The following is a 22,311-nucleotide window of genomic DNA, read 5'->3' as shown; positions in this document are numbered from 1 at the left end:
GTGCGGCTGCGAAGTCTGCCTGCCCAACGCCAATTGCTCCTCACCCAAAAAGTAAACAAATTATATAGCAGGAGTGGTTTCAAGTGGTTTCAATGCATTGTGTTTTGGGATGTTGGTGTGTACTTATGCAGTCCTAGCGTGTTGAGCAATAGCAAAGCACTGCAACTATGCACCACCCCCCCCCCCCCCCCGTGGTACTTCACAACCGAGTTAGCCGCTTGATCCATGGTGCGGCGAGCAACCTCCATGTGCATAGGGTTGCTCGGAGCTGTGGCTGCTGACGCAGGCTTCCTATTCATAGTGAAATCAAGAAGAAGGGCAAATAGTGCACCGGACACTCTGACACCTGTACAAAACACCAATCCACGCACACACACACACACACACACACACACACACACAAACACGCACTGTCTATGAAAAAAAAACACTTCAAAGTACAATTTGGTACAATAAATCTCTACAGCGCAATAGGAACAGAAAATGACCAGTATGATGATGACATTACCTGTACTTGCAGAACTGGTGTCTAGCTCTTGGAAAATGGTTGACGAATTGCGAAGTAAATCAGTCCACACATTTGAGACATTCGTGCACTCTCCTCTCCTTAATTTTCCTAAGGCCTTGTTCTTGAAAAACAACGTCTGCTGCTGCTCACAATTTATTATTGCCTGCCGAAAGTGAACTATGAACAGCTCCACGTTTGCAGGGTGCTTGTCCAGTGACCAGAGTTGCTGAGCTACTGCCACCTCATGTTGGCAGTAGCGTTGCATGTCCGAGTCCTTGCACAGATCTGGTGAGATGTAACCCAAAGAGAAATGAAAATGTGAATGACTGAAAGTCAACAAACTATACTCTGTTGAAGACACACTCTTACCTGCTGCCCATGTCAAAATACTGGACACACTGAAGGTATCCGGCTGAGGTACAATGGCTACTTGGCATACCTCGTCTGATTCCTCCTCGTCACTAGGAAAAACTAAAACATTTGTTGTCTCCATTGCACAGACAAACTTCTTGGACAGGTTCTGGAAAACAAGAATGACTATGGTGATGTTGTGGCACCAAAACCTTTTGTCACTGGCAAATATACACCCACACACCTACACACACCCTCGTGTACTTGTACACCACACACGCACGCGCACGTGCGCATACATACAACTATTCGTCTGTATCCTTTTGTGTTTGACATGATTCCACGGTGCCATGAAAGTAACATTGGTGCCATAAAAGTAACATTGGTTATAATCAAGGAGTAATGGTATTGTACGATTCTGATTGCGTATGCTCTTGGTGGCCATATATATCAGGAAGTAGTACAATACCGGTATTGTACTACTCCCTGATATATACTATAGTTCATCGTCACGCAGCTCCCCACAAAGTACAAATTGTAGTAAAAGCAATTACGTACTAATACGTATAGTAATATGCAGACACATACAACTAGTAGTCACACAAAGTATCTATAATAAGCACACGTACTAGGAATAGTACGTAAGCAGGCTATCTTTATCCTTTTACGCTTGGTCTGATTACCTGCATACACGACTTACACGGCACGGTCTTCCACGGCATGGTCACTTGCACCAGTAACATTGTACATAATTCCACACTGCCTTTATCATCAACACCAGTTCCTGTTAACGCGTAACATCTCAGGCTTTGTAGCAGGGAGTAGCACAGTGCCATTGTACCATTGTGCTACTCCCTGCTTGACACAGACTTGCGTCATAGTGACATTTGCGAATAGCTGCCCCTGCAGTATAAAATTTATTTTATTTTGTGTTTCTCTCTGACGACTATAGCATCTGGATTCGGAATAGCCTTACTATCTTGAGACGGGTCAGCCATACCTGAAACATGTTGTTCATTGTGACTAAAACTTGAGTCAACATTATCTATTCCCCTAGAAACGACGTGAATAACTAAAATGTAATACAACTAAATGTAATACAAATAAAATTAGGAAGAAAATTTCACTCTTACAAGCCGCCCACGTAAATACTGGACACACTGAAGGTACCCGTGCGAAGGCCAGCTGCTACTTGATATCCTTCGTAGGATTCATCCTCATCACTCAGCAAAGACTGATGGATTCGTTCCCTACATCGTCAAAACAAACTTCAAAAAGTACTGCTCGAAAACTTCTTGACAGCATTCTGCCACTCTCTTCAAGTCGTTCTATGAATTTTTTTGAAAAATGCTACGAAATGCTACGATAAATGGTACGCGAAGTACGATATTTCGTGACGTTTCCCGGGACACAGCGCGCAAAGTACGATATTTCGTGACGTTTCCCGGGACACAGCGCTCCACAGAAAAGTGACCTGAGGCAAAGCTCGCCCGCCTGAATGTGTGGCCGTGTCACCTCCCGGTATTGTACTACTCCCTGGTTCCGTGTGACTAAACACAACATTGCAACGTGGGTGCGTGCCCTTCATCCACTTTACGTGGATCACCCACGTACGCGTTTCCGTTACGTGGGAACTAAACCTCCCTAGTACTAAGTCCACCATGGTCCATGGTACACTTTACACACGAAGGGGAGTTCCCTCTTGCTTGGCCTTCTTACGACAAGTTAGTTACGTCACGATCTCTCAGTCAGATCTCATGAACTGATCTCATGCATGCATAGCTACATGTAGCTTACACCATGCACTGATCTGACGCATGACGTCTTTCGAGCTGTAAAAAATATGCATGATGTCACATTGCGCAGACTCGAACAAAAATGGCGCTGTGAAAACTGCGAAAATATTTTCGTGAACGTTCGAAAACATTTTTTCCTTGACCATTTCAAGTTTTTCGTTTCGGCGCAGTTCAATAATCAACACATGCAGCATAGTTCAACTTTGAGCTGAGGTTTTTAATTTTGGTTATGGTGAAGTAAAAAGCATGGATACGGAGCTATATGATGAGTTTGGGACCTACATCGGTCCCGAACTGGACAGCGATGATAGCGAAGAAGAGATTGATACTGGCGGCCAGGATGCTGTCGCTGGCGAGGGAGAGGAAGCTATGGATGATGATGAGGAGGGCAATGAGCCTTCCCACATGCAAATTGTCCTGCACGAGGATAAAAAATACTACCAAACCGCAGAAGAAGTGTATGGCTCTGAGGTGGAAGCTATTGTGCACGAGGAAGATGCCCAGCCTCTATCAGAGCCCATCATTGCACCAGTAATCAAGAAGAAGTTTTCGCTGTTGGAGCAAGAACTACCAGCCACAACCTATGAGATTGAATACTTAGCTGACATGATGGACAATCCCGACCTCATTCGTAATGTAGCACTAGTGGGCCATCTTCATCATGGAAAGACATCGTTTGCAGACATGTTGATTGAAAATACTCACCCAGAAATGGGAGCGATCGAGGGTCGTGATCTGCGGTACACTGACTTACTGTTTACTGAGCAGGAGCGTGGCCTGAGCATCAAGAGTACTCCGGTGTCATTGCTGTTGCAGGATTCACAGGACAAATCGTATCTGGTCAACTTGTTCGACACGCCCGGCCATGTCAATTTCTCGGATGAGGTCACGGCAGGAATGCGTCTTTGTGATGGTGTTGTGCTATTTGTTGATGCACACGAAGGCCTCATGCTGAACTCACAGGAGTTGATCCGCCATGCAGTTCAGGAACAGCTACCGATTACTCTCTGCATCAATAAGATCGATCGGTTAGTGCTGGAACTGAAACTGCCGCCAACAGACGCCTACTTCAAGTTGAGGCAGATCGTTGATGAAACGAATTCCTTGATCCAAACGTTTGGTGGTGGCGAGGCATCAGTATTGTCACCTCTACTCGGTAATGTGCTGTTTGCAAGCTCGAAGTTTCGCTTCTGCTTCACGCTTCACTCGTTTGCCAAAATCTACTCCGACTCGCATGGTAATGCTTTCAACGCGAAGGAACTTGCTAGTCGCCTTTGGGGAGATATCTACTTCAACCCATCAAAGCGCACTTTCAGCAAGAAACAGCTGTCTGCTTCATCGCTGCGTAGCTTTGTGGAGTTCATCTTGGAACCGTTGTATAAGATTCTCGCTCAGGTGGTGGGCGACGTTGATTCTACTCTGCCACGCGTCTTGGACGAATTAGGAATCCGTCTAAGTAAGCAGGAGATGAGGATGAACATCCGCCCCCTGCTGCGACGCGTCTGCATGGAGTTCTTCGGCGATGCGAACGCCTTTGTTGACATGATTGTCAGCCATGTGCCATCGCCAGTTGGCAATGCCGAGTCCAAAGTGACCAATGTCTACACTGGTCCGGCTGACAGTGAGTTTGCTAAGGACATGTCTGGCTGTGATCAAGATGGTATGCTGATGCTGCACACGACCAAGATGTATCCTTCAAACGACGCTACCACTTTCCATGCGTTTGGCCGTGTCTTCAGTGGCACGGTAACCGCCGGACAGCGTGTGCGGGTTCTCGGTGAGAACTACTCACTAGATGATGTGGAGGACTCCAAGGTGGCACAGGTTGGTATTGTGTGTGTGTGTGTGTGTGTGTGTGTGTGTGTGTGTATGGAAAAATAGGGATTCACTGGCCAGAAAAGTCACTTCAATCAGCTGTATGGTGGATACCAGGCTAAAAAAAGTGGCGGTCAATTCATCAGCCTTGCAAGCTGTTGAGTGCTGTAATCCTAGCACAAGTTGCTATGTCTAACATAGCTGTTCGCTATCATCGCTTCCGCGATGGGCAGGTCTGAGGTCTGAGGTGTGTGTATGTGGTGTGTATCTATCTGTGCATGTGTGTGTGTGTGTGTGTGTGTGTGTGTGTGTGTGTGTGTATCTATCTGTGTGTGTGTGTATGTGTGTGTATGTGTGTGTATGTGTGTGTGTGTGTTGCGCTCAGATCTTGACCACTGTCACTCCAATAAAATGTCGACAGGTGCACAATCAGGGCACTCTGCAGACCTGTGTACTTCTCCTTTAGCAGACATACACGATGGCTGTGTTGTGTGTGCGCAGTTGCGTGTGTTTAGGAATGTAATGTGTAGCAATACTCTATTGTTTGTAAGGATCTTAGTGACGTACTGGTGGTGTGTGGATTGCCTCACATTTGTGTGCATTGTAGCCTCTTGCTGGTATCTGGCACCACAGAGCTTGCTTAATTGGATATGATGTATTAGATACCATGACTCAAGCTCCAGTCTTGCATCCTTATTGGTACTATGCTGCATTAACGTTGATTTCTTGATTTATTTCCTGTCGGCTTCTGTTTAGATTGGCCGCTTGTGGATTCATGAAGCTCGCTACAACATTGAGGTAAACCGTGTACCGGCTGGCAACTGGGTGTTAATTGAGGGCCTGGATGCACCAATTGTGAAAACAGCTACCATCACCAGCATCACAGATAGCGACGAAGCTGAGATCTTCAGACCGCTCCGGTTCAACACGCTATCCACGGTCAAGATTGCAGTGGAGCCTGTTAACCCGTCCGAGCTGCCCAAGATGTTGAATGGCTTGCGTATGATCAACAAGAGCTACCCGCTGGTAACAACGAAGGTTGAAGAGTCTGGCGAACACATCGTCCTGGGTACAGGAGAACTGTACATGGATTGTGTCATGCATGACCTCCGCAAGATGTACTCCGAGATTGGTAAGTTTCCATGTTCGGGCTGTGTTCTTGCATTCAGTGAAGCTGTGTTGAGTATCCCTCTAGTACTCTCTCTCTCTCTCTCTCTCTCTCTCTCTCTCTCTCTCTCTCTCTCTCTCTCTCTCTCTCTCTCTCTCTCTCTCTCTCTCTCTCTCTTTGAGTATGCACTTTATTCATGCTATTTGTTAGCATAGTATGTTTATAGAGGCCAGGGTCCAGCGCCTTTCAGTGTGTGTTGTAGTTGTTGTAGTTGTAGCGGTCGGTTGTACTATTCTGGGCTCTGACTGAGATGGAAGGATAGCTACGTTTGCAGCCATGGCTGTGTAGTGTAGACCAGGCCATGGTTGCTACAGCATGTGCCAATGGATTTGTGCTCTGCTGGGAGTAGGTGCGCAAGCACAAGCGAGACCAAGCAGTGTGTATGGGTGGGTGTGTGTACACTGCTTACGATAGTGCTCATCACGAGGAGATTTCCAAGTACAGTATGTGAGCACAGCATGCAACTCTATGGCCATGAGCACAAGCTCTCTTCTTGTTTGTGTGTGTGGCGGTCGACTAGAAACTTGCCGAAACACAGACCTGCGTGCCCATGTGCGATCTGAAATTGTTTTCGACAACAGGAAGTCATAAATTTAGCATTTCCTGGCTTGTCCGATATCCAACTTGCACAGATAGCTGGTGACTGGATAGGTGACATCCTATAATCCACGATATTGCTGATCCAGATAATATTCTTGGAAGTTGCCAACACTGGGGGGGGGGGGGGTATGTGGTTGGTGCAAGCAAGAGTTCATAACCCCCAAGAGTGTGCAACGGGCATAGACCCAGCGCTCGGCGAAATTCCTACATTACGTCATGCGCAGCTTGTCATCCGAGGTAAATTTGGGTTCTTTGCGATTTCTGGAAACTATACCCTGAACCGCTCCTAACTCAAGGCTGTAGCCTCGACTTTTCGAAGCTTTTTTCAAGACATTTCGGACGTATCGTACTTTCTCAAAAACAAACTCTTTCTCCAAGAATCCATGGACATCGCGACAGGAAGAAGTGAGGACGCGTCGACGCTGTTAAAAATATTGCATTGCCGTCGAGGACAATCATTCTGATAGCTGTGCAACTCAGCCGAAAAATGCTCCTTCGAAGACGACTTCAAATGGTTGACTCCCGGGAACTTGAGAGAATACGTCGAGGAAAGCACCGGAAATATGCCGATGGCCTGGGGAAGAAATTGTTCTTGAAGAGACTGCCTGCACTGGTGAAAGAAGAAGGCGATGAAGAGTCACCATTGCATCGAAAAAATAAATAGTTTTGTCTTTAGGATCGTGTGCTTCGTTTCACTTTTGCTTCTTGAGGCTCAGACTCAGACTAGAATCGCAGATTAGGCAGTTTACCCTGGGGAAGCATCCTGGTTTGACTGTAAATTTTAGAAGAATTCATCGGTGTGACTCATCGCACTGCACCAAAAATGACGCAATGAAGGAATTCCGCCGAGCGGGCTTCCATACAGGGACTGATCAGGAGTTGCACACTCTTGGGGGTTATGAACTCTTGGTGCAAGCTGTAAGCGCAGTTCATGCACATACACAATGTTCACCTCGCTATCAGCTGTAAAGTTATGTGTGCCTAGATGTTTATATGTTGTTTATATACCGTAAAGTACCGTTGATCCGCCACCTCTCTAATTCCTGCCCCCTGTCGATGTTTTACCTGTGAAGCGACTTCGGCGTATACAACGAAAATACGATGTTGAACCGACACATGCACTGCTGTACACAATACTTGCCCATCCAGGATGAAAATGTGCACAATCCAGCACATCGAGTCTGAATTTCTACGTTGTTGTACATCGTACTGCACTTGACAGCCTTGATCTAATTCCCGCCCCCTGCCGAAAACCCAGCTGGGAAGCGACATGGCGTGGGGGTGGATCAACGGTACTTTACGGTACTCTCTACCGTCTGGAGTTCACTCGTATGTTTGTATCCCTGACTTGGTGGTTTGTTTCTCCGCCTGTACACTTGTCTGTACTTATCAGGTACTAATACGCAACTGTAACTGATGTTGCTGGTGTTGTTATGCAGAAATCAAGGTTTCTGATCCGGTGGTGACATTCAGTGAGACCGTAGTGGAAGTATCGTCCATCAAGTGCTTTGCAGAGACGCCGAACAAGAAGAACAAAGTGACGATGATTGCTGAGCCACTGGAAAAAGGTGTTGCGGAAGACATTGAGAATCAGGTTGTGTCCATAAACTGGAACAGGTGTGTTGCTTTTCAGATTGCTTGTCAGCAAGATCTTGCACATTTAATTTGTGACGTGGATAAATGGGTTTTTCTAGGGGTACGAAGTAGTGGTTGCGACTTCGGCGATGAAGTCGGCGGAATAGCGCGAGCTCCGGTGTGGGGAGCAAACCTTTCTTTTCTAGGGGTACTAGCTTTTATTCCCGTAGCTATGCAGAAGACGTTACTTCAGTAACGTCTGGCGCTAGCCAGGGTCCACACAGCTTTAATTTGGTATTTGTGTGTTTGTTTGTTTGTGTGTTTGTGTCACGCCTGGCGCTATCCCGTATCTGTCCCGTACCGTACCATCAAACACAGCTGGCCACATACAGCTGGCCGCAATATTCAAATAGGGCTTTCAAACGCATCAAACACAGCTGGCCACATGCAGCTGGCCGCAATATTCAAATAGGGCTTTCAAACGCAAGATCATAACGTGAAGTAACTTGGAAGAATGAGGATGAATGCGAAGTGTATGGGGGAATGCATGTAGGGTGATAGTGCGGGTTCGAATCCCAGGTTATGCCTAAAAAATAGGAGAATTGAAAAAATTATAACATCCTTATGCTTTTTTTGCCTAGGTCATCAAGGCGGTAGACGGTGTCGTATTATCCTCGACCGTACCTGTCCCGTACCTGTCCCGTACCGTACCATCAAAGACGGCTGGCCACAATACATATTCAAATAGGGCTTTCAAATGCAAGATCATAACGTGAAGCAACTTGGAAGAATTAGTATGTATGCGAAGTGTATCGGGAGATGCATGCAGGGCGATAGTGCGGGTTCGAATCCCAGGTTATGTCTTTACAAAAAAGGAGAAATTTATAAGAATTTATAAGGCCACACGTTTTTATTTCTATGTTTCTCGTCACCTGAAAATCTAAAAACGTATGCGAGAGGTGGAAAAAATAAAAAAATTACCGAAAAAAAAAAAGTTTATTAGACCTGTGTTCACACTAAAATCCACCAATACACCATGCAAAATAGCATCAAGAGTTCATGGGGGTTATGAACTCTTGAGTTAGCAACTAGTATGTGGTATAGGAGCTTCTGTCACAATCTGTGCATGTGTAGCTAGATTGCGCACAATAATTGGTGACCTCGCATCATGTGTCGCGCTGGCCAGGCCACATTATGTACATGTGCATGAGTGTGCTGGTTCCCACATGCACAGTCAGTGCAGCACATTTTTTTCTTTTTTTCCTCCAGACTCCTGAACCGTATGCGCGCGGGTGACGAGAAACATAGATATAAAAACGTGTGGCCTAACATCTCTCTGCTTCTTTTTGTCTAGGTCATCAAGGCAAAAAAGCATAGCGTAGGGCCCTGAGCTTCCAAGCTCTCTCGTTTATGTATCGTTGTGGGAGCTGAAATCCAACCTCTGGATTCTGCGTACGAGTGCTGCGGAGGTAAAACGAATCCCAGCCAGTAGTGTACATGTGCTTGGCATGCCAGCAAAGCGTAAAGATCGCTTTTAGGCATTCATTTTCCAGTTTTGCATAGGGCTGTGTACTGCTGCGTACATGTGTACTGTTGTGCTGTGAACCTCCCTATTGTTTCTGGTGTAACTGCAAGGGTACGACATGAGTACAGTACAGAAGTTCAGATTTAGATGCATGCACTGCCCATGCTTTGAGACTAGTCTGGTCTTGTGCTGTGTTGGTGCAGTCCGAGCCCATTGCGAACGAATGTCCCAACTGCGAAGTAGTCATGATACTCGGCCAAAAGGAGCAGTCGCTGTTTCTCATGTCTACGTTTGTGTGACTCCACTCTGTGTTTATGCACTTCGAAGTTCATGCTGCTTTCTCTGATCAAAGTCATATTCATGTACATGTATCTTTGCTGTGCACGCATTCTGTGTTGCAGGAAAAAGTTGGGTGAATTCTTCCAGTCAAAGTACGATTGGGATCTACTAGCAGCCAGAAGTATCTGGGCGTTTGGTCCGGAGGCGTGTGGTCCCAACGTCTTGGTTGACGACACGCTACCATCTGAAGTTGACAAGAGCTTACTGAACTCGGTCAAGGACTCCATCGTGCAGGGCTTCCAATGGGCGACAAGAGAAGGTCCACTTGCCGATGAGCCTATTCGCAATGTGAAGTTCAAGATTCTTGATGCGCACATCGCTGATGATCCTATCCAGCGTGGCGGTGGTCAGGTCATTCCCACTGCTCGCCGTGTTGCCTACTCAGCTTTCTTGATGGCAGCGCCACGCCTTATGGAGCCACACAACTTCGTTGAAGTGATTGCACCAGCCGACTGTGTGTCAGCCGTCTACACTGTACTAGCCAAGCGACGTGGCCATGTCACACAAGATGCGCCCGTTGCTGGCTCACCGCTCTACGTCATCAAGGCGTTCATGCCCACCATCGACTCATTCGGCTTCGAAACTGACCTCCGCATCCACACACAGGGCCAGGCTTTCTGCGTCTCCATCTTCCATCATTGGCAGATTGTTCCTGGTGACCCGTTGGATAAGTCGCTGGTCATTCAGCCGCTGGAGCCTCAACCAGCACCAAAGCTTGCACGTGACTTCATGATCAAGACAAGACGGAGGAAGGGTCTCAGCGAGGATGTCAGCATCAGCAAGTTCTTTGACGATCCTATGTTGCTTGAGTTGGCACGACAGGATGTCACACTATCATTTGCTCTCTGAGCATTCTATCCTGTGTCCCCTCATATTTTACACGAATGCCTGTGTGTAACGGCTCTCTTTCGTTCCTCTGCTCTGCTCTGCTTCTCAGATGAGACCTGCTTTCAAAGCGTTTTCTTAAGTTTCAACTGCAAACCTTGTGCATAAATCAGTCCTAACTATCTTTACCTCTTCTTGTATTCTGCTCTTGTACATTAGTTTTTTTCTGTTTGATCGAGGAACGTGCTGGTAACGTTAATTCTTGAAAACAAATGATCGTCTTTTGTTGGTGATGGCTCCTTTCTCTCTCTCTCTCTCTCTCTCTCTCTCTCTCTCTCTCTCTCTCTCTCTCTCTCTCTCTCTCTCTCTCTCTCTCTCTCTCTCTCTCTCTCTCTCTCTCTCTCTCTCTCTCTCTTTGGTCTGTTACTTCGGAGTAATATAGGGGCATGGGGTGATGGGTCAAGTCTTTGAAAGGCTGAATCCATCGCCACATGCCAAGCTCGCGGTGCGGCTGATGATTATGTACTTCTTACACTTCTTGCACCTTGTGCCTATTCATACACTACAACAGTTTGTTGTATGTTTGTTGTATGATGATCGGCCGATGGGCCATGAAATTCTAGAGTAACAACCTGTAGCATTGTTCCATTGCAAACGTGCGTTTTCCGTAGATCTACATTCTACAATAATATAATCGCTCTTGCTTTGGCGCATAGCTGGCTTTATCTATTGCATGTGCCCAACAGCAATGGGAGTCTGAGTACATGTATGTGTGGCGTGGGTTTGTATGATTGTAGTAATGCGTGCACATACATGTATGCCGAAATGTTGGCGGACGCTGCCGGGATCGTGAGCAATGCAGGCGTTGCCAATACTGCAATAGTGGCTACCTACTGCCAACACTGCCTTCCAGTTCCACCGGGCACAACCAGACAACAAAATTACAAAAAAATGTAGCGCCAAATTCTCTCATGTTCATAAGAGGACAGTAGTGGATTCTGTGGAATGAAGGTGGAGCCCACGATGACAACCCTTACAAACTCCCATTGAACGATGACAATGCAAGGCCACTCTACATAAGTCTTATCTACATCAGTACTAGTACCGGTCCGTCTAGCTGGTTGACCGAGCATGTCTACTACCGGACTACAAGACTTGCTGCACCTTGATCCGAACGTGACTTGGAGTGCGGACCGTCACTCGCGTCAGTATCAAAATTAATTCAAATCTAGCTCTGCCATCCTACCTAGTTCAAGTAACAGTTAGTTGTAGGGAAAACAAAACGACTTCATGACTGTTAGAATACTCCACAATCATGTACTTGTACTGCACGGCACAGCTGGTACTGGCCCGCTCAGTAGCGGCCTTCCTCACAACTCAAAAGTCAAAATCATTCACGCCAAGTCAAAGTGACAGGATCGAATAGGTGTCAGGTTTCTCGTTCGTGGACTGATCACAGCTTCTTCTTCAAGAGCATCTCTCGAACCAACCAACTGACATGATGCGCGCACTTTCCAAGCCTCACCGCCTACTTCGCTTCATTCTCAGTCAACACAAACAGCTCTGTGAAGAAGTTTAATTAGGCAACTGAAAACATGATTCTGTAGTAGGGTTGATTCTGAATGAAATTAGTTGTTTGCAGTTGTTGCTGCTCTGACACGACGTAGATCGTCGCAGTCCTTTCCGTCCACTGGTCCAAGCTACAGCCAATAGCCTGAAATCATTGCCATTGGTGAAGAGCTTGGTTTGCGCTTGCCGCTATGGCTTCTGCCAATCCCGAGGGGCCGGCAGAAAATGTGACAACGCTGAAAAGAAACGCCGACCTGAAGCTCGCTGATGTGTTCGTTACGGATGCGCAGGTGTCCGGAATCATCGACTATCAAGTGTTCGAGAAGAAAAAGAAGAAGACTCGCTACTCGTACGTTGTGTTTGTTACTTGGTCCGATGGGAAAACAACGACAGTATGGAGAAGTTACAATACGATCTTCATGTTTCAAGTTGACCTGCTTCGAAAGTTTCCTGAGGCAGCCGGAGAGAAAGCAGACAAGGATGGTTACAGAAAGCGAATCATCCCATACTTGCCCGGTAAGCTGGACAATCTAGAGTCGAGAGTCAACATTGTCATTGAAGTAATTAGTTGAACATCAATGAATGAGATTTCGTCTTTTCGATGGGTACTGGAGGCTGAGCGTTTGCACGCTCGAGCACTTTGCTGTGCAGATCAATATGCGAAACGGTCCCAGTTTGGCCGGGGGGGGGGGGGAGGGGGGGATGATACACGCTGGCCCACATGGCTATCTATATCATGACCTTGCATTCATTGCGCACGCAATACAATCATGATTTAGATTGCTGGCCAGTGAAAGTAAGTAACTGATTTAGTATCAAGTTGCCTTCATGATTTCATTGGCCAGCCAGTACATAATCATTGAACAAGTACCATGCCAGGGTTAGATATCTCAAGGCACGTAAATGACAGCCAGGCCCAAGGTCACTGAAAGGTGCAGACACCCCACAAAGTGCTGTTCGTGATACAACCGTTCTCCGTTGGTAGAGCTGTAGAGCCATGGTACAGAGTGCACAATCAGTCAGAATATCCACGATCCGGCTCTGCATGCCGCATACAGTCATGCCGGTGTGCTACTGAGTACAATGCCCACTACTGTTTACTGGGGCATGTTAAAACTTGCATAATTATACTCTTCTTGACTATTGATTTGCTTCGTCCAACTCCCCCGGCACTGACATCACTGTGGACTCTTCCTTATTGTGCTAATTTGTTTACTCAGGTAAGAAGCTATTTACACGTAGTGATGCCAAGCTTGCATCACAGCGCGAGCCGCAGATTGCCGAATGGGTTCAGAAGATGGTGAAGCTACCAGAAAAGGTTAGAAACGCTATATCTGCGGCATGCCAAGAGTCGAACAAGACCAACATATGATTAATTAACCAATGCTGCTATATACGTAGAGTGGGCTAATTATACGAGAGATTGGACTGCCAGCACCTACCACACAGCAAACAGTCACTAGGTTATGTGATGCACATGTACATCTGCCGGTATGTTTACTAGTATACTGTAAGTGACTCTTCACTGATCCCCCGGCAGGTGTGGCGACAAGTAAGTGTGCCCTGGACTAAGGGGCCGTCCAAGGTTACCAATAGTATTTTCAAAACGAAAAGTTTGCGTTTGGGGGTGGGTGGGTTTGAAGGAGTTTCGTTTTGAAAATAATTATTGAACGCAGATGGAGAATGCCCAGTTACTTCTGGATGTCGAAAATTGACATCAATATTTTATTGGAATTCGTTTTACATGCAGAAAAGGTAGGTGGGTGGGTGGGTGCTGAAAAATACTAAAACTTTTCGTTCTGCAAAAACTATTGGTAACCCCGGACGGTAGAGTCCAGCGGATAATGCTCCGAAAATGTTCGTATAATGCTAATCATAATGCTCCAAAAACTACCATATGATGCTGATTATAATGCTTCAGCAAGGGCTATAATGCTCTTGGTTTGGAACAAAAATGGAAGAAATGCTGCACATTGTCATACTTCCAGGAAAGGATGCATTATAGTCGATCTGCCTCTGACGCTGCTGCAAAATCTCTTACGAGCTCCATTACTTCTTAGCACTATAAAACGGATCGCGTCTCCATTGGCAGCTCTCCATTGCAACTTTGATGCAGGGCTGTGGCTGAATAGTGGGCGTATCAAATCTTTTCCCTTACGTATCCATGTAGTGAGAGGTGAAACCATTATTACAGGTGATCACTGAGATGAAGTTTATCTTAGCAAATAGTATTCTTGCCTGCAGACAAGCTGTCACTGCTTCCACTCTGTGAATATTGTCTTCGTCTGAAACAGCTCACGGTTCCTGAGAGACGATCTCAGATCGAGATCCCTCCCATTTGCGGAAATCCAGAAAACATGTGGTCAGACGTTATTTTGCCGCTCTACATCCTCTGCCTGCGCTGTCTTCTTCTCCTGAGGTTGCGCGGAGACAAATGGTTGACCACAATGCTCTTCTTTCTGATAGCATTAGACTGTAGGCCTTGCCGATTACAACCGTCTACGACAAACGGTACGTGCTTCCCATGAGAAATTCTACAGTTAGTAGTTCTTTTCGAGCCTGCTGAGCTGGACTCGGCAAAGGCAGTTATTTGGAACATGCTCTTTCTGTTTACGGTATAGCCGCTCCATCATCCAGGTCCAAATGTATCAATGGATCAGTGTTCAGTATCGCTAGAGATATACGACTCCCTGCTAGAGATGCCATGGCCAAAGCCTATGGCATAACAGGAAAACTCCTCTTCATCTGTTTGATACTCGCTTCGCGTAGATCTACGTCAAGTCTTCTCCATGGCTCTCCATGATTTCTACTTCTCGTAAATCATCGTTACGGATTTTGTGTAACAGCCTCAGTTGCAACGTTGGGCATGCGACATCACCTGTACATTTACCTGACTACAACATTGTACATTGCTACATAAAGACTTCAATGTAGCAATGGCATTATGTAGTCAAGCAAATGTAGCATTAGTGCTAAAGGTGTTACGTGTGTACACAATCACAAAGTCATGTGCCGGTACAATATGGCGTTGCACCTCGTGGCTATAGCCGATTATTGCCAAAACCTGAGATTTCCCGACATTATTGACAATGCATCTTTTTATGTCGCTCAAACCTCACATAATGCTCGTCTTGTTCCTTTCTAATGCTCCATAATGCTCCGATGCTCGGATAGTCTCCTAATGCCGACTGAGCCCCCAAAAACGGAGCATGCACGTCAGTATGTAAAATTGACCCAAAAGTGAAGTCGGGTGAGCCAAATGTCGCCATAAAACAATGCAAAATATGTACGCGAAATTCGTGGGATTGTGAGATTCACAACACCAGGTTCACCCACATGTCACCACATCAGAACGCTGCCCTTTTCTGGATTACTGATTCGTTGCTCAAATAATATTATGGAGACATTGCGATAAAAGAGAAAACTGACGAGCACTGCCAAGAATGGACGCGAAAAGTCATGAGGTACATCCGGTCAGTTCAAGACTGATCCTCTTGTGCATGCGCATTATAGCAATACGCTAAACGTGGCTGCATGCAGCACCAAAACGGGAGCGTGGATAGCGGCTCTACATGAGACATGCAGCTTGCATGGACGGTCTATTATTCAAGGAAGGAAGTACGGTAATGATACTATAATATAGTGCGGTTTCTATGCAATCAACAACGCCAGAATGGCTGTGATTCCGTTACACCATAGACAGTCCATTACCATGGCTTCTTATTGACTCTTGGTGATTCTTATTATACATTACTCGGATCTTATTCATGACCTCACAGTAAGAGTGCTACTAGCATCCATGTCATCGTCTTTCTCATTAGTTATGCTGCTAGATGTCTGTGCATGCTCTCTTTGATGTGAATGGTCCTGCAGGTTTCACGCTCTGAGTTTGTAGTGGACTTCTTCCGTATAAAAGAAAGTGATCCTACTTATAAGAAAGAATTGACAGAAATGGCGGACCAACCGTCGGAGCCCACCAATGATGTCACCGATCCCAAGAATGGTGCCACAGCAAACGGCGATGTAGAACCAGCAGCTGCTGCTGCTGCTGCAGTTTCCATCGAAGGATTGACAGTGAACATGGTGAATACAGCGCCAGAAGAGCCTTCTGCGCATCAAGTTAGCTCTACCGTTGCTGAGGTACAGACCGGACAGTATATTATCGTTTAGAGTGCATATGTGTACAACAATCTTTATACTTCCTAAGAAGTACTATAATGATAATAATAATAATAAAATTCGCGGGAAAAGATGTACTCTGCAGGAATGATTATAGTACTGCCCTATGAAATACGATCAAGTTGTTCAGCTTTGCGCCCTGCACAAGTGAACATTCCAGTGTTCGGTCTAGGGCTGCCCAGCGTCCAGCGTGGCATTGACTTGTTTGATCACATTTCATTGCCGGGGCAACACTGTACATATGCTGTAGTATATTGAGTAAGTTGCTACAACAAGTATTGCACTACTGACAGAGGACATGCCGCAGTACATTGTATTGATGGAGGAAATGCCACTTTTGTTGGGATTGCTGCTTTGGGACTCCCACTTTTGGGTAATTGGCTATCTAAAATTGAATGCTTAGTAGAGGTCGTCCATAAATATCGAACTTTTTTCACAAAACGAAATAATTTCGTTATGGGGTGGGAGGGGGTTGACCAATTATCGTTTCAGAAAACACTGATACTGACAATGTACGTGCCCGTAGGAGCAGTGACACATTTGCGACATTTGTTGTGTAATATGTGTGTATGTGTCAACATTTTTTACGTTCTGAAGGGGGGGGGGTCTAAACTAAAATAAAAAAATATAATTTGGTGAAAAAGTTTGATGTATACGGACGGCCCCTTACTAGTATCGGTCAAAAGAACCTGAGGGATGCGCCCCAAGGCTGTGTATTAGCAGGGATTATTACACTGCTGCTCAATGAAACTCAAATCAGTGGCTGGGTTCGATTATGCACTTGAATCGATTCGCATGCATTCAAGTCACTCGATTTCCATGTCGGAGCAATCCATTCACCCTATTCACATGGGGTGATGTGAACAGCGCGAATCGATTCATGAATCCAGAATCAATTCGCGTGCATAATCGAACGCACTCACTGGGTCCGAGTTTGCTGTTCACATCCCAGTGTTCACCAGTCCAGGGCTGCATAGCGCTGCCCGGTGTGACACTTACTCGCTTGATCAGATTTCACTGAGCAGCATTTTAGTAAAACATTTCCGCAACACTTCCAGGTGTGAGAGGTGATCATATACGCGCGTAGAGAAGGGATTGGGTGAGCAAGTTTTCCGTGTGTTGTACTCAATGCTACTGATTGTTGCACTGAGCGCAGCTGCAAACAATGTGCCTTGTAGCGGATATGATCATTTCCCCGCCAACTAGGGCCCAGATAGAGTGACAAGATCACTAAGCACTCTACAGTGCTGCTCACCGAAATGTGGAACTGGTCTCAGGCACACAGGCAGGGGCGTCGGACACACTCCGGTCACTACAGTATTGCCCGTACCACTCCTCATCCCGGGTACCCTGTGAATCAATAAAAGCGCTGTTTTGGGGCCAAATTTCGAAAATGTTCAAAGGTGCCTCCCCAACCCCATGTACTATGTCATGTGGCTGACCGTACCACCTTAAAATACCTTCCGACGCCCTTGATAGGTAAGTACTGTTACTGTGAACTGGTATCGAGTAGAGCTGCAAGCTGCAACACCGCGATTTGTTTCATGCAACTACTGATATAATAAGACATACAAATACTAGTTCCGCTACACGGCGGTAGTTTACCGGTTGCTGTACCGAAGGTCAGGAACAGCCATCTTCCATCGGCCACGCATGTACACATGCTAACTGACTGTGTCCTGTTGTTGTTGTTGTATAAATTTCTGGATCAAGGTCTTTGTAAACGAAGGTCGGGTTGAAAGTCCAGAGAATCCGGCGACTCCCACGGAGGATGCCAATACAGAGCCTGAGCCTGACCCCAACCAGGGATCTGAAGCTACGGAGGAGGAGGACAGGGCGGAGGAATCAACTACTGACAACCAAGAAAACCAGGATGATGATGCTGCTGTGGCAAGTTCAACAAGAGATGAACCTACGACGATGACAGGAGAGCCTAGCACTGATGAGGTGTCGACTGAGAAAAAGGACGAGACGCTTGAAGCAAGTACAGAAGATAATGCTACTACTGAGAAGGATGACTAAAGTATAAAGCCACTATCAGGTGACCAACAAGGGCACTCTTTGGGAGAACATTCAACATTGCCATCAGTATACATGTATCTCTGAGTGAGTGCCACCATGAGGAGAGTGAGAGCCACTCAAGCATGCCACTGGCAAAGTACGTAGTACTATAACTGTCTATACTCAAGTGGTCCATAAAACTTGCATACACACAGTGTGAATGTCGGCTGCGCTGGACGTGCCTTTACATTTACACTGGGGATGTCTACTGGCGATGGTTACCATGGTTACTGCAGCAGGAGTGCTGGACACTTCTTTCCTTCACAGCTAGATTCCAAGTGCTGATGCAGCATAGTTTATATATTCCCAGTATTGGGTAGATTACTATTTCCGTTTTGCTTATTTCAGATTAGTCAGTGTCATCTCTCATGAAACATGGTATGAGTATTCTATTCTTAGTCGAACCTAAACAGTATTGGTCAGAGACAGTATAGTATGTGTGACAGGGCTTTCTGGGTACTAGCACTGATGTACCACTGCATACATTTGCATATGGAACGATGATTGCGAGGAGTTTCTGCAGGTTGTCTGCGATTGCCAAAACACACATTGCATCCTACCAGAGCTGATCGGCGTGGAATGAGACAATCTGCCACGTGATCACACTGTGTTTTACATGCTGAAGAAGCTAAGCATGGGCGTGTGACCGGGCCATGTGGCTATTGTGTGTGTGTGGGGGGGGGGGGGGGGGGGCATGTGGATGCGTGCGGGAAAGGCCCTTAGGGTACTGTAAAACCGGAACATTTCGGTGGGTAATTTTCGTACAAGCATGCCGACTGCAGTACGGACAACTGATTTACCGACATTTTCGTGTTACCGAACTGTTGATTTTTGGGAAATACCGAAAATATTACACCACCGAAAATTCCCAGTTTCACAGTAACCCATAGTCAAGTCTGACCGTAGGTGTTAGAGACCTCCTGTTTCAATGAGCTCGACATATTGAGGGCAGTGCACATATCCTCTCACTCTCTGTCTCTCTCTCTCGCGCGCGCGCGTCTCCTTTGCCTCCCCAACCGAAGTCAGGTACTAGTACTCAATCCCAGATTGGTCTCCTGGGGAGGGGGATAATCTTCACTCACGTTGGGAGCCACCTGTCCTTACCAACTACACATCCACACATACAGTGTACTACTGCATATGTAAGTATGATAAAACAGCAGATGAGCACCCACACTAGTGCTCATGGTATTTCTATAGGAAAGAATGTGATGCTATCGCCTACACAATCTTAGCCTACCAGTAGACCATCAAACAGTGGAAGTTGTGAAACTGTCCAGATGATGTTCTCATACAAAATGCTGTCACAGGTCGGCGATTGCCTGCGATTTTACAGTACTGTGTACTCGGAGCGCTTGCTATAACCGGAAGGAACTGGATGATAGTGAGTGGGACGTTGGAAGCGAAGACTAGTAGAGTGTACTTCGAAGTAGTAACGTTACTACATGTGGTGCATAGGCATGGGTACAAGGATTGATTGGACAAGTTCAAAAAGTGGATTTGCAATGGAGAACAAGGGACTCTTTTCCAAGCACCTGACACAACCAGGGTTCCCACGTGAGGTTGTTTACAGGGTGGGAATGGATGACCAAGCACAAGCAGCTGGTCTAAGTAGAAGCAGATGTAGCAGCCAGCCTATGGTGAGTTAACATCTGGCAAATGATCAGATCACACCCGCGCAGACCACTAACTCTTAGAAAGTCATGTTACATGTACCGGTAAAAAAAAAAAAAGGAAATTATCGTATCCGTTCCCGAAGGGAACTCACGACGGCCGCTAACACCCGATAAACTTTCAAGTTTTCAGTATCAGGTCGTTGCAAAGTATGCACTTTCGCAGGCTGTCGCACGCGTACGCAATTTCTGGGCTGTCAACTCGGTCATATATTCTTTCTGGTCTCTTGGTGTGAGAGTATGTATGAATGAGCATGCAAGAGAATGTACATGTGTGCGTTGTACTGAATAGGGTACATTTGTTGAATAAGTATAGTCAAATATACGGTTAAAAAAGAGGCCGCAGGATTGCCATGGCTTATAGGTTATAACCGTTAAACTGACCGTTAGCTTAGCAGTTAACCGTTAGGGGTAAAACCGTGACCATTTGAGCCCTACTGTAGAGTGCTTGCATCATGTATCCATCAAAACATATGCACAGTTACAATGCAGTCAGCGACAATTGCCTAGGCTAGAAGCGACAACTCATCTACATGATGGTGTGGTACGATCTAACTAAGTAAGATTGATGCCCACGGTTGCGGAAAAGTGCTTGGTGTCGAAGGATGAAGTGATGACACGAACAAGAAATCTGAAGAAGTTGTCTATGTAGCACGCTTACAATAGTAACACAACGTACTTACGTGAACATGGTAGTTGGAAGGAGTTTAGCCTTTAGGTCTGGGAAACACTGCACCGCGCTTTCATAGAACTGTGTCAGAACAAAAACTACTTCAAAGTATAAATTTTGCTACACACATGTACGTAATAACGTGACTATAAAGTCTATACTGTACTAGTAATACATGGCCACAGTTAGTCTACATGCATCATCATAGCCCCAGTCTGAGATCCACTAATGACTACGTGACCTAACAAAATCAAAGCAGCCAGCTGTCGGGAGTTGGTGCATAGCATAGCTGTAGCCACCACTAGCCTCTCGATCATTCTTTTTACACTACATATGCAACACACACACACACACACACACACACACACACACACACACACACACACACACACACACACACGCATGCACACACACTGGTATGAAGCATGCATGGCACTTTAGCCATAATTCGTCCAAGGATCTGAAGACATTTGAAAGTTCCAACCCAAATGAAGAATTCAGAAGACTGAAGAGGCTTGCTCAAAATTTAAAAAGGGAATGCAAAATTTGCACCGTTTCACTTGTCATGAAACCTACTGGAAAATAAGCATCTCATACATTCTGAGATTCAAAACATGTCATTCCAAGCAAGTCATCCATGATCAAGTTCCTCTGAACACAGGAAGATGGAGCATGTGCTGTGGGCAACATGAATGACATTCCAGCACTCACATGTGAAAACAGCACCCGTTTACTGGAGAACACTGGGAAGAGAACGTAGCTTCCTCACCAACACACACTTCATTATCTCCCGGGCATCAAGACACACGACGGCCACTCATCAGGTCACTATCTCTGCTTGTGACCATGATGATGTGGCACGGAGCTAGTGACAAGGAATGCTAGGGCAGCTCTGTAGATACACTTGCGATATCCATTCATATCCATTCACTCAGCACTAGAACATCACGCTACCAGGACTCCGGCACTCGGCTTGGCAGCACTCTCCTCATCATCATCTTTAGATTTGCTATTATCCTCAGATCCAGCACCCTGGAACTGGATATTGTGCTTTTCACGGAAAGTGGTTAACTCCCTGCCTCTTTCTTCGATCTGACCTTTCAAACTCTTGATCAAGTCAACTAAGTTGCCTTCGTTCTTGCGAAGTGCTGGAAGCACGTCTCCAACGGTTCTCTCAGTAAGAACTCCACCGACTATTCTGAAACACTTCCTTGTGTCTTCCATATCCTTGAGTGTATCAATCACCAGTCGATGTTCCTGAAGCTCCATCTCCATTTCTGATGTTTTGTCAGCCATATCCCTTTGCTTTTGGCGTAACTGGTTAAATTCAGATACAATCCGCTTTTGATCGTCCATCGAAGGCTTCTTGGCTGCTTTACTCGCCATAACTAAGTATGATTAGAATAGAGCATACAACTAACAAACCGTGAGTTATCCTCCTCAATACAAATCCTCTTGCTTTCTTGGCTTGCCAGGAAACAAACGAAATCTCTCAAAACTTACACAAGCTCTCGCATATCGCGATATATCCATCGATAACTTCCGCAAAAATCGCGATTATGTTAGCAAAACAAATAATTTTCCTTGTGTTGATCCGTTGCCATGGGATCACAGATCTAGACAGTTGTAAAAAAATACTACAATAATTATTATTATA

General features: G+C 45.9%; 4 protein-coding genes across 4 annotated transcripts; 2 read left to right on the top strand and 2 right to left on the bottom strand.

Annotated features, from left to right (window-relative positions):
• Positions 1-123: 123 nt before the first annotated feature.
• LOC135808737 (uncharacterized) lies at positions 124-1,847 on the bottom strand. The gene is made up of 4 exons (XM_065321968.1): positions 878-1,847; positions 509-793; positions 199-346; positions 124-133 (listed from the first exon to the last, which is right to left on the bottom strand). The coding sequence occupies exons 1-4, from the start codon at positions 999-1,001 to the stop codon at positions 124-126; spliced, it is 567 nt and encodes a 188-aa protein (XP_065178040.1). The 5' UTR covers positions 1,002-1,847.
• Positions 1,848-2,819: 972 nt separating this feature from the next.
• LOC135806464 (116 kDa U5 small nuclear ribonucleoprotein component-like) lies at positions 2,820-10,775 on the top strand. Its single transcript, XM_065320653.1, has 4 exons — positions 2,820-4,479; positions 5,227-5,602; positions 7,678-7,855; positions 9,740-10,775. The coding sequence occupies exons 1-4, from the start codon at positions 2,902-2,904 to the stop codon at positions 10,524-10,526; spliced, it is 2,919 nt and encodes a 972-aa protein (XP_065176725.1). The 5' UTR covers positions 2,820-2,901; the 3' UTR covers positions 10,527-10,775.
• An 814-nt stretch (positions 10,776-11,589) lies between these two features.
• LOC135806463 (neutrophil cytosol factor 1-like) lies at positions 11,590-18,963 on the top strand. The gene is made up of 4 exons (XM_065320652.1): positions 11,590-12,587; positions 13,292-13,389; positions 15,945-16,211; positions 17,964-18,963. The coding sequence occupies exons 1-4, from the start codon at positions 12,263-12,265 to the stop codon at positions 18,270-18,272; spliced, it is 999 nt and encodes a 332-aa protein (XP_065176724.1). The 5' UTR covers positions 11,590-12,262; the 3' UTR covers positions 18,273-18,963.
• A 2,142-nt stretch (positions 18,964-21,105) lies between these two features.
• On the bottom strand, positions 21,106-22,180 carry LOC135806462 (prefoldin subunit 2-like). Its single transcript, XM_065320651.1, has one exon. The coding sequence runs from the start codon at positions 22,038-22,040 to the stop codon at positions 21,600-21,602; it is 441 nt and encodes a 146-aa protein (XP_065176723.1). The 5' UTR covers positions 22,041-22,180; the 3' UTR covers positions 21,106-21,599.
• Positions 22,181-22,311: the final 131 nt, after the last annotated feature.

The sequence above is a fragment of the Sycon ciliatum genome, chromosome 1, assembly GCF_964019385.1.
Source record: "Sycon ciliatum chromosome 1, ocSycCili1.1, whole genome shotgun sequence".
NCBI lineage: Eukaryota > Metazoa > Porifera > Calcarea > Leucosolenida > Sycettidae > Sycon > Sycon ciliatum.
Note: the sequence above shows the minus strand (reverse complement) of the source record. Positions and strands in the feature narration are given on the sequence as shown.